The sequence below is a fragment of the Astatotilapia calliptera genome, chromosome 1 (assembly GCF_900246225.1).
Source record: "Astatotilapia calliptera chromosome 1, fAstCal1.2, whole genome shotgun sequence".
NCBI lineage: Eukaryota > Metazoa > Chordata > Actinopteri > Cichliformes > Cichlidae > Astatotilapia > Astatotilapia calliptera.
Genome location: NC_039302.1, coordinates 11,573,904 through 11,590,022, shown reverse-complemented (window position 1 = coordinate 11,590,022; position 16,119 = coordinate 11,573,904). Strand labels below are relative to the sequence as shown.

General features: G+C 42.9%; 1 protein-coding gene and 1 long non-coding RNA gene across 5 annotated transcripts; one reads left to right on the top strand and one right to left on the bottom strand.

The window, feature by feature from the left end:
• Window positions 1-48: 48 nt before the first annotated feature.
• On the bottom strand, window positions 49-7,370 carry LOC113020097 (ubiquitin carboxyl-terminal hydrolase 44). Of its 2 annotated transcripts, none has more exons than XM_026163781.1 (7): window positions 5,685-7,370; window positions 5,039-5,254; window positions 3,017-3,212; window positions 2,689-2,904; window positions 2,442-2,584; window positions 1,442-1,577; window positions 49-381 (listed from the first exon to the last, which is right to left on the bottom strand). In XM_026163781.1, the coding sequence occupies exons 1-7, from the start codon at window positions 6,896-6,898 to the stop codon at window positions 193-195; spliced, it is 2,310 nt and encodes a 769-aa protein (XP_026019566.1). In that variant the 5' UTR covers window positions 6,899-7,370; the 3' UTR covers window positions 49-192. The 2 variants fall into 2 exon arrangements, with proteins under 2 accessions (XP_026019566.1, XP_026019574.1); XM_026163789.1 differs by having other exon boundaries at window positions 5,153-5,254.
• A 285-nt stretch (window positions 7,371-7,655) lies between these two features.
• On the top strand, window positions 7,656-16,118 carry LOC113020121 (uncharacterized). 3 transcript variants are annotated; one of them, XR_003272157.1, is made up of 7 exons: window positions 7,656-7,852; window positions 10,791-10,847; window positions 10,987-11,075; window positions 11,656-11,736; window positions 12,456-12,505; window positions 13,160-13,408; window positions 14,770-16,118. It is a non-coding gene; the product is annotated as an uncharacterized LOC113020121 (long non-coding RNA). The 3 variants fall into 3 exon arrangements; XR_003272158.1 differs by lacking the exon at window positions 7,656-7,852 and having other exon boundaries at window positions 10,050-10,847; XR_003272159.1 differs by lacking the exons at window positions 10,791-10,847; window positions 10,987-11,075.
• The last annotated feature ends 1 nt before the right edge of the window (window position 16,119 follows it).

Genomic DNA, 16,119 nt, shown 5'->3' with positions numbered 1-16,119 from the left:
TGTCCCTGTCTTCCTGTGGTTTGGAGATAGCGTGATAGTTAAACATTATACATTAACACTGAACTCACAATTTATTTCTAATTGTTATGGAGATGCTAACAGTACAAAGAGCAGCAGAGATGTTGAACCAAATGCAGATGATAAGAAACATTTTCAAGAGGGAAACTGATTTTGGTCTTCTATTTGCAAAGCTCACAGTCCTTGGATCTTTGGCTTCTGGAAAGGCTTGCGGCTGTAGAGCAGCATGTAGGCGTTGGGAGATTGCACCAGGGTGTCCTGTACCTCTCTGACAAGCGAGTCGTCAAACAAGTGCCAGGTCTGGGCTGAGGCGTTGTGGCACAGAGCCGTATAGTGACCCATGTTCAGATGACCTGTGTGGTTCTGTTAAAAAATATGAAATGAATACATTAAAAAAAAACAGATGTGGTGAAAACTCCATGGTTTTCCACACAGTTTGTCATTTCATGTAAATATTACAGTTTTAATTACATAACAGGTGCCAAGTCCTAAACATTAAACCCTTTGTGTTGCCTGGGTGATCTTAAAATGATGCAAAGCACATTGTGGCAATGCCAAAAGTTTTTCTGTAATGTTACAGATTTGTGTTTTACTATTTAAGCCCAAAAAAGTTGGGTTTGTTTCATTAACTGCAGCAGCATTTCTTTATCACGTATTAAAACTGGGACAGTTTATTGAAGCTGCACTTCATTTTCCTCATACTGAGTTATCTCACATTAAATTATTAAACTACTTTACACTGTTAGAAGGGGGATTGGTTCACTGCTCCAGCCCACATAAGATCAAATTGGCCCAGGATGAAAAATGAGTTTTGCGCCCCTGCCTAAGAAAAAGTCTGGCACCAGGGGTGTTCCTAGGAATTTTAAAATGGTCTCTTTAATATTGCAGCTGTTGATTATTTTAATTATATAATAATGTAATTTATCAGGAAATTAATAACCAAAGATTTAAAAAGCTGCAAAATAAATAGTATAAATACAGTAATTGCATCCAAAATATAGTGGAGTAACAGAAGAAAGCAACAACACGTCCAAATAAGTCTCAGTAAATCACTGGAGTAAATGTACTCCGTTACATTCCTACTGGTAGTATTCATGCTCTTATATAACAGTGTTGGGGACTGTAAGATTAACAGTACTCTAGTCCAACCTGCCAAAGATGACTGTCCTCAAGGGCCGAGGGCAGTCATCTTTCAGAAGGGGCTGTTGCCACCCCATGCCCCCCTTCTGGACATACCCCTGACTGCCAAAGTGGCGTCATGCATTTCATTTACAGCCCTGAGCCTTCGCGGTCTCGGCAGTCATGCATCCCCAAGTCTTTGAATCTACGAGTGTGGATGTTTGCAGTGCGCTCAAATATCTTTCGGCAAAACACAAACATGACCTCACAAATTCATATTACGATCTTCTTCATGTTCACTCACCACAACAGCATAAAGATGGTATGAAGAATCTGAGACATTATGCACTGAGCTCGACAGAAATGGGGTCAAGTCGAGCTTCATGGGGAACGCGACATTAGTCCTCAGTTTCACCTGCTTCTTCCCCTTACAGCCAAACCTGCGGCGGAGGAAATAAGTTTAGTTTGAAACACTGACTCTTAAAAAACAGTGGGGGTTATTGATTTATCTTAGCCTTCCTGTATCTCCGGGGTATTTGGAAGCAGAAACACTTCATAATAGAATGCATAACGAGTATTAAGTATTCATGATGCCTGCTGAATTAATGCATGCATGAATACATGTTATTTGTAGCAAAGGTCGGTTACTCAATACTGATAAATGGCGCTATTCGTGTTTTTGTACTTACAAGCAAAAAGACCATTATTGGAAATCAGTTAATTAATTTTTTGAGTCTTTATTGTCTAATAATTTAACAAACTCAGTCCTTGAATTATTCAAATGCATATTGTTGCTTCTCTGTTACTGTCATGACCTTTGTTGCTGTAATTCAAATAGACCAAAAACAGACTGAAATTGGTCACTAAAAAAATGAATGTCTCCAGAGCAGTGGCGGATCTAGAAAATTGTACATGGGGAAGAACCGATTTATTTAAGCATCTGTTTTTTTCCCCCTCAAGCCTATAAAGCCTTCTTGGTTTTGCTCAATTTTGGTCATGATGATATTAATTGTATCATGTGACGTGAATGTGAAAGTTTTGTGCACTGCCGTTTTCACGATCAACACTGAATCTAGGCAACATCGACTAAGTCCTTTAATTGCTTTCAAACAGCACCCTGCTGAAGTTCATCTCCTTCTAAAGATCAAAGATCTCAGAGCAGCTACACTCCTGAGTGGACCTTAAAGTGAGATTATGCTCTGCTAAATGTTACACATCCATTCATAAAATTTAAAGATTTTATCGACTGAACATATACTCTGTAAATAAAGTATCTTAAGAGATGACGATCCATTCCTTCTCACCGTTTTAGGTGTAACATGAGGATCTCTGGAGGTTTGTCCAAACTAGTGATGACCGCCGTTTCTCTCCTCATCCTGCACACTGAACACAGCAGCTGCTCTCCCCCAGTTAGGACAGTCTGCTCGAAGAACAGCGACAGACAGTCCTGCACAACATGAAACGAGAATAAAAGACAAGCACAGAACTGCAGGGATGAGACCGTCAGTATATCAAATGCAAACAGTCTGAATGGTGTTTAAAAAAACCTGCCTGAATGGAGCACTTAAGGATGCCGGCAGGAATCGGAAGTGACAGCACAGTAAACGTTTGTGTGCTGTACGCCTGCTGATCGCAGTGCATGCAGAGGGTTATGTAGCTCAGCTGGCCCTCAAACAGCTGTGACACAATGGTGCTTTCAGTGGTGCAGTACCTATTGTGTTCTTGCCTTTGCTGTCGTATTGAACAGTGCATCTGGTCCTTTGCAACCTTGTAAACAATCACATACGCACAAAAACACACTCAGTTATGGTTTCCGTAGGTTTATATTATAGAGAGGAACAGGCTATGTGATGGTGCAGATGCGCAGGTGTCTCTGCACCTTTTTCAGGTCGTCGTGTAGCGTGTTAAGGAGAAAGAGGAGCAGTTCCTGGGCGTCCTGCTGGGAGTAGTTGTTGAACTGGGGAAAGATGGAGCACAGCACCGACCTGGCCTCTACGGGGGCACAGCTGGAGTTCGTCCCCAGCCACATCTCCTCTAGCAGGCGGACAAACACCTCAGCGACAAGGCACTTGGACCTGCATGAAAAGAGGTTAAACTACTGGAAAAAAACATGACTGCCAACCCTCAGGTGAGTCTGAGAATAAAACGAAGATGCTCAGTCTTAGTCTGTGAAGGTTCTCAGTCATCCAGGTCATGGTAGTCAAAGGAGCTTGCAAAGAAAAGCGTCTGGACTTCTTTAAGTTGCTTGAAGACGTTTCACCTCTCATCCAAGAACTTCTTCAGTTCTAAGGTCAAATGGTGGAGAGTCCCAGATTTAAACCCAGTGGGAGTTTCCCCCGAAAGAGGGACAAAAGGACCCCCTGATGATCCTCTACCTAATCACATGAGCCAAGGTGTGAAAACGGGTGTGGGTCACAATCAGCCAGGGTTTCGGGTGAGCTCATTGTGAAATCTGGCCCCACCCTATCATGCGATTTCCTGAGGTCAGATGGCCCAGGATGTCTGGGAAGGGATCTCAAAACTGGATTATACCGTAGATGGCAGAGAGTTGGTGTCGTAAACCCCCGCCTCTGTTCAAAGATGGTCGCTCACAGTGGACATAGATGGCTTCTTTCACTCCTCTTTCAAACCATCTGTCCTCTCTGTCCAAAATGTGAACATTGGCATCCTCAAAAGAGTGACCTTTATCCTTAAGATGCAGATGGACTGCTGAGTCTTGTCCTGTGGAGGTGGCTCTTCTGTGTTGTGCCATGCGCTTGTGAAGTGGCTGTTTGGTCTCTCCAATGTAGAGGTCTGAGCATTCCTCGCTGCACTGTACAGCATACACCACATTGTTAAGTTTGTGTTTTGGAGTTTTGTCTTTCGGGTGAACCAGTTTTTGTCTGAGTGTGTTGCTGGGTCTGAAGTACACTGGGATGTCGTGCTTGGAGAAAACTCCTGAGTTTTTCTGATACACCGGCTACATAGGGGATGACAATGTTGTTGCGTCTGTCTTTCTTATCCTCCCTCGCTGGTGTCTGATCTTCTTTTCTGTGTCTCTTTGCTGACTTTATAAACGCCCAAATAGGATAACCACATGTTTTGAGTGCTTCCTTTACATGTATGTCCCTTATGTAGCCGGTGTATCAGAAAAACTCAGGAGTTTTCTCCAAGCACGACATCCCAGTGTACTTCAGACCCAGCAACACACTCAGACAAAAACTGGTTCATCCGAAAGACAAAACGCCAAAACACAAACTTAACAATGTGGTGTATGCTGTACAGTGCAGCGAGGAATGCCCAGACCTCTACATTGGAGAGACCAAACAGCCACTTCACAAGCGCATGGCACAACACAGAAGAGCCACCTCCACAGGACAAGACTCAGCTGTCCATCTGCATCTAAAGGACAAAGGTCACTCTTTTGAGGATGCCAATGTTCACATTTTGGACAGAGAGGACAGATGGTTTGAAAGAGGAGTGAAAGAAGCCATTTATGTCCACTGTGAGCGACCATCTTTGAACAGAGGCGGTGGTTTACGACACCGTCTGCCATCTATAATCCAGTTTTGAGTTCCCTTCCCAGACGCCTTAACGCCCACTCACATCCTGGGCCATCTGACCTCAGGAAATCGCATGATAGGGTGGGGCCAGATTTCACAATGAGCTCACCCGAAACCCTGGCTGATTGTGACCCACACCCGTTTTCACACCTTGGCTCATGTGATTAGGTAGAGGATCATCAGGGGATCCTTTGTCCCTCTTTCGGGGGAAACTCCCACTGGGTTTAAATCTGAGACTCTCCACCATTTGACTCTTAGACCTGAAGAAGCTTCTTGGATGAGAGGTGAAACGTCTTCGAGCAACTTAAAGAAGTCCAGACGCTTTTCTTTCCAAGATCCTTAGACATGCTCAGTCTTACTTTTCCAGTTCTCTGCGTGTTTCCTGATCCAGGAGGTGCTCTACGAGGGGCACGGTGGAGCACAGGCACTGTAACACTGCATTTAAGTAGCAAGAGTTGCCAGAATTGTCTAACCCACACACTCCTGGTCTGTTCCAGTTGTTCTGCAGCCTCACTGCAGAGCTGCACCTGTGTTTTCCTTTCACCGTCACCTGACCACAGATGTTGGTGTTTGTCCTGCAGGAAAATTTAGTCAAGCAAAAATATCAAATATATCAATGACAGGATTTATTTGTTCAAATCTTCACATTAAAAGGTCACAATATTAAAAACCCTGGTTATCACATTAGAATGTGGTGTGTCAAGTGGTGGGATAGATAACACAGGAAATTAAAAATCAGCTACAAGTAGCAGTAAGGCTCTATGGCAGGTTATGTGGGGTGATGAGCAAGGAAGGAAGACAAAGTCAGAATCGGGTTATGGGTGCTCAAGGCTCAGTGATAAGTGTGGGGATCAAAGATCTAAAACACACACTTATAAATTAAATACTAAGCTAAATATAAAGTTTTCAGAATTTCGTTTTTTTCTGTTTGGCTTATTTCATTCATCAAACATTGCAGCAGCCATAAGACGTTGCAGAAGATCTGTGACAAAAAGCGGGACTAACCTTTGCTTACAAATATTTGAGACATTTTTCTCTTGGTATGAGCTGCTGTTCAGTCGTGGCAGAACGGGCACGGCGGTGCTGCTGTTCATGGCCAGCTGAGAGGCCAGAGTCCTGGTGAACTGTGTCAGGTTGACCTTCTTTCCTGAGCTCTGGCTCTGCAGAGTGTGGAGCACAAATGTGTTGATGCAGATCGCATGCAGCGTCACCCAAAGGCCTGGGAGGAATACATCCACCCCTGTTCCTTTTGGATCAGACAGGGGAACGAGGGCAGGTCCTGTCCAACCCTGCAGGTGGGCAATGAGTTCAGACATCATGGAGCCCTCAGGTGGTGAAGATGGTGGCCTCTTAACAGCGGGAACAAAATGAATGGTGAACCCTAATCTAGACAAGATGTGTGTGAGCCTTTCCTCCATCCAGGCAGAGCTATCCAGCTGAACCACACACCTGTGGTTGCAGAAAGGTCTCAGCAGGTGTCTGACCACCTGCTCGACAACAGATTTCTTACTCTGCCTCTGGAGCTGCTCTGGACAGTACAGATACATGTTACAGATGAACCCCGAGCTTGGGTCACAGAGGAGAGCGAGATAAACAGAGTAGTGCTCCTGCTGAGAGGACAGTCTGTATTTCTTTACAGCCAGGTTTGGCCCCGGCGTATGGAGGGCCTGGTAGCGCTGGGTTATGTGGCCACAGAAAGCAGAGAGGACTTCCAGCTTTTCGCCATCCTCCAGTCTGGTCAGAGACAGCAGGTCGGCCTGGATGCTGTTTCTCTTTAGCACACCCTGCCATCCGTCTAGTTTCACATTTAGATCATGCCCAAAGTTGCAGTTCTCCCCCAAAGACAGGCCGCTCTGCAGGACCACAGAAAACCACGTCACTGCATCAGCATACCCCTCCTCAGACACATCTGTGCTCTGCTCCCTGCTCTGGCAGTGTGACTGCCGATTTGGCCCTGCCTTCACACCGGCAGCTCTCCTGATCAGCTCCCGGATCGCTTCTCTGTCCAGCACCTCCAGCAGAAGCTCCCTGGCTGTGTAGTAAACCTGGCAATTGGGGCTGGGCCGAGTCTTTGTCAGAGGCTTCACCTTTTTGGACTTTTGGAAGATATTCGGTAAGCAAAGGGTGTCCCTCTGGGTAGCTTCACGCGGTATGTCCACCAGGTGGCAGTCCTCGGACATCCAGGCGCACTCCTTCACTGACAGAGCTTTGGCCTTCATCGTTCAACCTGTGCGCGCTAAGAAAAAGCCATCTCAAAATATGTATTTGTTTGGGAGCAAAATGAGGAGATAGCCTCAGACGGCGGTATTTTTAATATCCTGTGTGCTATCCGGAAAACTGTGTGTGCTGTTCATGTTCATCTGATCCTCAGGTGAATCCAGCGCTCAGGAGAATCCGCTTTTAGGTAAATCACCTGGGATCCGCAGTAGCCAGACAACTGTGTCCTGGCAACGTAAACACAGCGCTCGTGACGCGCTTCTGGCTTGTGGTGCGCGTGACTCCAGGATTTAACTTGTCATTTAGCAAAACACTAAGAAGAACTAACTCACGGAGAATGTGTTTACTGTGTATCTGTCGGGTATCGTTTGAGCTACATGCAGTTCTTCAGAGTCTCCACTAGATGGTGCTCTGTGGTGAACCAGTGCGGCTAATGGGAACCTACCAGGGACGTTAAACTGTGTGTTTTCAAAACAAAACAGGAACTTTTCTGTAATTGTTATTGTTTATCTATTACTTAATTACTTTGGTGTAGTTTGAATGGCAGTGATTGAGGTCTTTATCAGTAGGAAATGTTGTAAAACCTTTGAAACTACAGTTCAAAGTCCAAATTCAATGCCCTCTGTTACATTTTCCAAAGCTGCCCTGTGGGCCAGATTGGGGTCTTTGATGGGCCGATTCTGGACCACGGGCATTGTGTTTGACACCCCTGCTCTAATCTGTTTTTAATAATTAATTTTTTTAAAACACCTGACCAGGTGTGGCAGTTTCTCTTCCGCTGAAGTGTCCTCACTGGTATTGCGTACTGGTGATGGCATCCAACACGTCCCTAACTCCACCCTATATCATAACCTCCTGAAACAACCCCTATACTGCCGGTAAAACGTCTATAATGGGGCAGGGGTCTGGAAGAGACCCCAGAAGGTGCAAGAAAAGAGCAGGAGTCCCTCCTTCAGGTAAAAATGTTGAGGATCTGTTTTGAACAAAGCCATGTAGCATATTAAAAGTAAAGACTGTCAACCTGTATGCACAAAGGCAAAGGGATCAGCATCCAGGATTGTACCCAGATCTCTGCAGTAAAGGTGCAGTTGAATCCATTTTAAGTATTGAGTTGGCCCATTCATTTTGTGTGCTGGTAATTGTTGCTTTGTTTTGCGGTTGGAGTTGCAAAGGTATGATCTTAGGTCTGGATTACTGTTGCAAAACAGTGAAAGGGCCAGTGATGGAAGCAGATACCGGTAAAGCTTTGTGGTTTTGATGGATCATATGGGTGGGGTGTTCAACCAAAATGCTTTTTTTTAAACCTGAGACAAACTATGAGTGTAAATATGTGTTAATTTACCTGTGATTAAAACTCAATTACTGGGCTCTTAAAAGAACAAATGGTAGCCGAGCTCTGTTTGGTTGCCTTTTTTATTAGTTATTTTGTGGCTCCAAGCAATAGGAAAAAAAATACATATTTAAAGTGAATGGCTGTGAAAGCTAGTCGTATGATTTCAGTTTTTTTCTTATCCACACAGCAGCCTGGAGAAACAGACCTGAAAGCTGCAAATAGCTTGATCTGTTTCCCAACAAGCAGAACAGCTCAAGTTCATGTGCCTTGCTCAAGGGTCACAACTTGCATCAATAACAGCAGGAATTGGGAAAGTTGGGTAAAGGTGACACCACGTTGGATTAGAAGGAATTGAGGAAAAGTGTGGGGGTTAGCACTGCTGCTTCAGAGCAAGAAGGTCTTGGGTTCAAATCCACCATGTAGTTAGGGCCTTCCTGTGTGGAGTTTTCATGTTTTCCCTGTGCCTGTTTGGGTTCTCTCCGGGTGCTTCGGTTTCCTCACACAGTCCAAAGACATGCAGTTAGTGGGTTAACTGGTGATTCTAAATTGCCCATAGGTGTGAACGTGAGTGTGAATGGTCATCTCTCTGTGTTAGCCCTGTGAGAGACCGGTGACCTGTCCAGTGCGTATCCACCTCTTGTCCTAAGACAGACAGGATCGATTCCATGCTCTGTGACCCTAAATTAGATGGATGGCATTTCTTACGGGCAAAGAAATCAAATATAGCTCCCTCAACTGTGACATTTGTTGAGGGAGCACACACACACACACACACACACAAAAGGGTGTGACCTTGACCCAGTTTTCACCCAAATTAAGTCAGCTTGAGGTGTTACTGGTGTCTACCATTCCACAAAATTTTAAAATGACATCTTGAAGTCTGTGGCTGCTAGACTCCTAACAAACAGATAAAGAAACCACAACTGATCGTATACTCCCTCCCTTGTGGGAGAGAAAAATGTTACTCCAAATAGTTTTTTGTTCTCCACATAGTAAGCAGCCATAAAGTCTACAGTTACCAATTCTGGGTAAGTCATTGAAAAAGCTTAAAGGTTTTTCAGGATTGAGTTTTGGTAAAACATTAAATGGACTGCTCATATTATCCAAAAAGCAAACCATCAAGCGGGAGACCTTGTGTATCTGTCTCCAGGATGGCAGACATGCAGGCAGGCGCATTTCTGTTGAATATGTCCCCGATCAAACAAAGATTTAATATTTAACATATAAGTCCCTCAAGAGCAACTAGAAAAAGATTAACTGCATCACAAGTGGCAGTGATTGCCCTGGTGAATTATCTAAAACATAACAAGTTCCACATGAGTGGTGAATTAAAGGAAAAACAAAACAAAGAACAATGTGAAGTTTCTTGGGAAGTGCTCCAATGTGCCACTAGGACAACTTTACTGCACCTTGGCACGATGCTGTGACTGAGTTTCTAGTAATGTATTTGATGAATGGAACACCTTTTTACAAATGATGTTCCCTTATTATTTATTTTGACGATTCTGCACTACAGATGGGGGCATTTCCATCCTAGAAGAAACAGCTCCCATTAGGATAGAAGGGTTTTATCACAGGATGAAGATGATTTGCTCTTTTTTTTTTTTTGCCACCAGATCCCTTTTCCATAGTGATTTAATGGTTCAGGTTTTTCCTTTAATTTGTCACCCATCTGTGCATTTGTGTAAACTGTCTCTACTGCTGCTTTTCTTATCAGTAGGTGGTGCGAGGTTGGATCCAGAGGTGCAGACGTGAACCGGTGTGAACCTGTGAGTTCCAGTGTCATGGATTTGAGTTCACCATCCTCAGTGACACTGGTGCTGTTGTTTCACAGAGCTGCTCGCAACAGCACCAGATCAGTTCAAGAAATTAAGTCTGCTCACTTCCAGCCAAATTACTCAGCCAACATTTTGTGTTTTGACAAAACACGTATTTGCCTTCGTTAGAGCTGATCCAACATTCGCCATATGTGAACAGATAATCTGCTCGAAACCCTAATCACAGATAATATCACAAGCGATCTGGCTGTGAAATGCAGATAAATTTGGCAGAGAGGACGAAAACGAAGAGGGTGTCGCATCTCTATCTAAATTGCAAACACGAGCCTCACGAATGCCCGCGTTCATTTCACGGCAATCCTGCTTTCTGATTAAAGCTCGCCTGATTTTTTTACCTGTAGCCTCTGTAAAATTATAATGACGTCATTCTTTCTGAGAAAGTGGCACATTTCTTTTTTTTTTTGTAGGAAAACTGCATAATTCTAACTCATGAGATGAATTTTAAAGGTGTTTTTCCACAGCGGATCTAAAGTATATGCCGAGTGTCGTGATAATACCCTGCCTTCTGTCACCGGGGGTGGAAGAATCGCACAATTACCTCGAGGGCTCGGGAAGCTCTCTTGCATAAATCACATCCACTTTACGCTTAAAATATGTTAATCCATTAATATCAAAGGGCATCGTCTCTCCTTCAGCACACTCTTTGAGCTTTGTCTAATTTCTAATTCATTTAGACCCAAAGAAACATAATCAAATAACCACTGTTTACAAAATGTGTTTCAGTCTGAAGTGTCCACTTCAAGTCTCCCACACACCGAGTAGAAAATACTCCCCCAAAAGGTGATGATTTTATTTCATGTAGGAGTTTGAAGATAGGCAATAGTTTGCATCGTAATACCACTCAAATCCTTAAATTATCTTCTGAAGACATTATTCCTGCCCCCATTCTGCTTCTCCTTTGTTCTGTTTGTGATTGAAGACAGGTCAGAAAATCAGCTACCCTGCACATCGTGTTTCTGGAAACTCTTCTGTTGTCTGCAAAATACATGAACACAGATTTTAAACCAAGTAAATATGATCCAGAGTTGTCTCTTCATTTGAAAATGACAGGCTAGTTCTCTTTCACACATGCCCATGTCCAACATCACTTATACTGTAGATTCATTTTGAGATCTTTTAATTTCTAGTTACATGAGTTAAATATTTGTAGGAATCAAATCCCTGCTTGCACCTGACTCATTTTAGATTAGACTAGAAAAAGAGAAAATGTATTCTTTGTTTTTGAGTTTGAGTTTGTACAATCTTGAAAGTCAATAATTGGTAGGGCTCCATCTTTTTTGGATTTTAACTGCCTTTTGTTCTACTTTCTCTCAACACGATCACACACTGCTTCAGTAATGTCGAGGTCCAGGCTCTGGGGAGGCCAGTCCACAACTGATAGTGTTTACTGTGTGATTTTTCTACTGCATGGTGGATCTGGGATCATCTGACAGCACTTTTCTGTGATCATAATTCCATCAGTTTTCTGTCATACCTCTCTTCTGACCTCCAGACATCCCCCAATAAGACCTGTTGCCACCACATTTTCAGTCAGTTCATGTGTAATTTGCCATAACTCCAACTTTTCTTCCTGTTTCCCTTCTTTAAGAATGACATGATGATTTCTGGCGAGGCTTCAGTGAACAGTAGACGGATCAGCTGAAGAGCCAGATGCATCTCTCACATCCTGGTGAGATATCTGGTGTTTCCCACATTTTCTCTATTTATTAAGGACATGATTTTCAGTTCTTCTGCTGCAGATAGTTCTCAGTACTTCCTCAGATTTTTTTAGGATGCCATGCTAACACTTGCCAAGTTTTCGGCAAATTTCATGTCTGCCAGACTGTGTTATCTTTGACATTCCTCATGGACTAAAATAGAAGAATGAGAGCAAAATATCTGTTTTTTGAGGGGGTTTTGGCAACAAGCTGTTGGTAACAAACTGTCTAAAGATAATCTAAAAGATTACATGTATTTATCTGTGGCTACTCTCGCCCGTGTTTTTCTTAATTGCTGTTGTGTCATTTTAACATGTGTTTGTCTCACTTTTTCAGTTTTTTGTAAACAGCTCTCTTTGGAAAAAAAGACATCTTGATTTCATTGAGAATACCTGTTTAAATTAAAGATTTATTAATAATTATAATAATAATTACAGAAATAGTTAGGCACAGTCCTTTGACGTTGTTATGAAAGAAGATGTGTTTATGCCTCAGTCAATAAGAAGGCAGTAAAACTGATGATGATGATCCTCGGTCTAATTTAAGAAAACTGGCGTGAGAACGACTCAGGTCACGATCGGATGGAAATATTTACCAGAAGCAAAATTACGTAAACACTGGAGGTGAAACATAATTTGTGATGCTTCCTCATTTTTTTCTTTTCTGTCTTTCTTTTTTCTGGATGAATCAGCAGAGAACACTGCATCGCTACGTTTTTCTGTAAAGTGCAGGTGTACCCTGGTAGGTTTTATAACATGCACACACACACAGACACACACACACGGACGCGTAAGCGTGTATGCATGTTTAAGTAGTACTCTTTTGTGCCTTCTGTGGTGGAAAATGCATTATGCTGAGCTTCAGTCAGATAATACAGTGTAATGTGCGTGGCAGTCTGCTGCCGAGATACGCATCAGCTGTGTACCTCTGTTGTAAACTGAGCTCTCTGTGTGTCTGTAATGACACCGCAGTGGAAAAAAGTCCACTTCCTGGACAAGGTCAACATTGTTTTGGAAAAAATAAGGACTCATTATTATGGCAGGAATGTGTGCAGGTTTTTGGGGTTTTTTTCTTTAGCCCTGCTTGGAAAACTGGCCACTGTGTGGAAAATGAGGACTGATAAGACTCTCTCTCCCCCTCTTTCTCTGACTCACTCTTTCACTTTCATTTTTTTTCTCAGTCATGCTCAGCCACATAAATACAGATCTGCCATTACTGGTCAAAGGCTTGGGATCACTTCAAAAGATCCTTTTTTGATAGAAAAGCACATTTATTATTGTCTAATGGAACAATATATTGATTAGAAATTGTTTAAATAACAATGAATTCCTAATGGAGTCACAATATTAAAACCATTGACAGATGACTTGAATAACAGTCATTATCCTCTTACAGTGCAATGTTCTTCTGGGGAACTTTGGGCCCTGTCTCTTTGACTGAGTGTGCAGTGTTTTGGTAATCATGCTCCCTGATGGCAGCAGCCTTGCCCAGCTGGACAGCGTTGACCCAGCTTCCAAACATCTCAGATGTCAATGCAAAGCATCAGTGGGATGCTTTGGAACAAACCCAATCCATGGAGTCCCCAGACCACAACGCCCCAAAGCTGGACACCACAGAACAACCCAACGGGTCATGTGTACATGGGTGAGAGCACGAGGGAGGCCTGCACAATATTTATGTTTTCAACAGAACGGCAGTCAGAGAGTCAGCAGAGACAGAGCTGCAAAAACCAGTGCCATGTCTGAGGCTGACAAATAAAAGGAAAAGTTCTTAGCACTCTAAGGCCACGTTCACACTGCAGGCGAAAGCGCATCAAATCTGACTTTTTTGACCCTATGCGACTCATATCCGATCATGGTATGACAGTGTGAACAGCAAAAAATCCAATATTTTCAAATCCGACCTGGGTCACTTTCGTATGTGGTACTGAATCTGATACATATCTGATGTTTTAGAAAGCGACTGCTGTGTGAATGGTCATGTCGCATTAAATCCGTCTTTTACGTCACTGACACAAGACAGACGCCTATTATCAGCGCCCGAGAAGACATCGTGAACGCTTCCTGGCCATCCAGTCTAGATGTTAGTGAAACTGTTGGAAAGACAGCGTTGTGGAAACGTGAACATTTTATTTGTACTGTATAATCTGCAGATTCTGACAGAAATCTGCAACTATCCTTTGAAGCACCGCTCCTCTAAAACAGCAATAAGGATCATTATTAGGCCAAATGTAAATAACAACATAACTTTATAACTTAAAGCAAAATTGGAAAACGTAAAGTCTGAAACAAGTGTTTCATATTAAGGCCATCAGTCAAACAATAGTGTTTGGTCTGGGTCTAAACAGAGCGCGTTGTGTGTGACGTCTTCTTTTGCGCATGCAGGCCGCTTTGAGTTTTCACACTAGAGCGCGTTTGCTGTCACATTTTATTTGTAGTGTGAACAAGCAAACAAAAAAATCGGATTTGATCAAAAAATCGGAATTGAGCATTAAGACCTGCAGTGTGAACAGAAGGAGGTAGTTTTGCGGCTATTCGGAGACTGTAATCATAAACCATTCAGCCCAATGGTTTAATGATCAACTAGCCATCTAACATTATGTACTTGCATAACACAATGTGCCATTGAAACACAGGAGTGCAATATTCCATTAAATATCATAAACAGTTTATAATTAGTGATTGTGTAATTAATCAGAATTGTTTATTCTTTACACAATTCTAAGAAAGAAAAAACATACCAAGAGCGCTGTGCTAACACTGCTCCATAACAGTGGTCTAAATTTCATAGGTACCTTAAAGTAGCACCAGCCAGAAGAGGGTGTGCATATAACACAAACGTTGCATCTATGACTCAGCGTACCTCATCTAAAGCATCGCCGTAATAATTGATTATGAACGAACAGTCGACACAGTGAGAATCTGTAGACTTTCTGAGACCTGAACCTTTAGTCCTGCACACAGCAGGTGATTCCTTCTCAGGGACTCTTTTTGTTTTCCTTGCAGACACGCTGAGAGGGAAGTGAGGAAACTCTCCCCAGAATGCATGTCAGAGATATTATAACAAAGAGAGGGGGGGAGAGAGCATGATGGCACCTAAAGAATCCAACACTGGGATTTATGGGAGAACTGTGCAACAGCAAAGATGGTCTCCAAAAAGAACACGGATATATTTAAAACCTTATTTGTGGGCCAAAGTCTGCAAACCTGTTTCTACTCAGAATACATGCTTGAAATTAAAGTTCATTTAGATCAAGCTTCAGCATAATTGCCCAAGTAAGTGTTGGGAAGCATTTCAGTAGTGGCAGACTAGTTTCAAGAAGCACTTTGGTCCTAATAAATCACTTTATTACTACAATCTAATTTAGTAAAATGGAACATGTTGATTGTATAACACCACAAAATGTCATATTTTTGTCCTTTCCGTTGCTTATGCACACACACATGCACACAAAAGAAAATTGTTTCATAATGGACCCTCTTCAGCTAAATTGGTCGTCTCTGTGTAATAAATGGGCTTCACTGGGAACAGCTGTTGCTACTCTGCAGGCACAGGGAATATTTTGTGACGAGGACTCTGTGAATATCAACAGGTTTTTAGATTGTTTTTCTCTGATTAAGGGCACATTATTATGATGTTAGCTGCTGTTGTTTATCACAGCGGCCCCAAAAGTGCTTCGAGTCCTAAAGTGAGTGCCGGCGCGTTTTCGTTCTCTTCTTAAAACGACGAGTATGAAAACGACTTTTATTTTGCGTACTGTGACTTTTTCTACAGTTTGGATTTCAAGTTTTAAACAACACTGAAAGACTGGCTGCTGTGCATCCAGCAGTCTCTCCAGCACGTTTCTCCTTTAGGAGGCCAGAAAAGGGTTCGTGTCTCCCCCCCCTGCCCTCCCAGCCACACAATGACTGCTTTAATTTCCATTACTGGAGAAGCAGCCAAGCTGGAATGTATTAATATAAAGTGCATGATTCAAGTCAGAAGTACTGCAAATATTCGTTCCCCTCCACTATACAGTGTCTCCCAGTTTGAGGAGAATCTGTAACTGTGATGTCAAAGCTTAGAAACGACACATTGATATCAGTGGTCGGGACAGGCTGTAATTTTGGCCAGAGTCGAAGCTTTCAAAGTGGCGACGTCTATATTTATAAAGGCACTTTGTGTTCTAACTTTAGTGACCGGTGCTCAGCACAGCTCTGGTCTGAATATGGACACACATCCTGACACCGTGCAGCCATAATGAGCAGTCTCGATTTGTGGCAGATAACTGCCGGAAGCTTTGTCCCCACGTTTGTTCAGCCCGAGTGCAAAACCTGCAGCCAGTGCCAAGCAGGTCACCGCTTTTACACGAGGTA

Excerpts from the sequence above, each read along its gene's own strand:
- LOC113020097 (XM_026163781.1), bottom strand. The coding sequence starts at position 6,898 with ATGAAGGCCAAAGCTCTGTCAGTGAAGGAGTGCGCCTGGATGTCCGAG. Across the intron at positions 2,905-3,016 it reads TACACGACGACCTGAAAAAG|GTTGCAAAGGACCAGATGCA; the intron begins GTGCAGAGACAC and ends ATTGTTTACAAG. Across the intron at positions 382-1,441 it reads ACCATCTTTATGCTGTTGTG|AACCACACAGGTCATCTGAA; the intron begins GTGAGTGAACAT and ends ATTTTTTAACAG.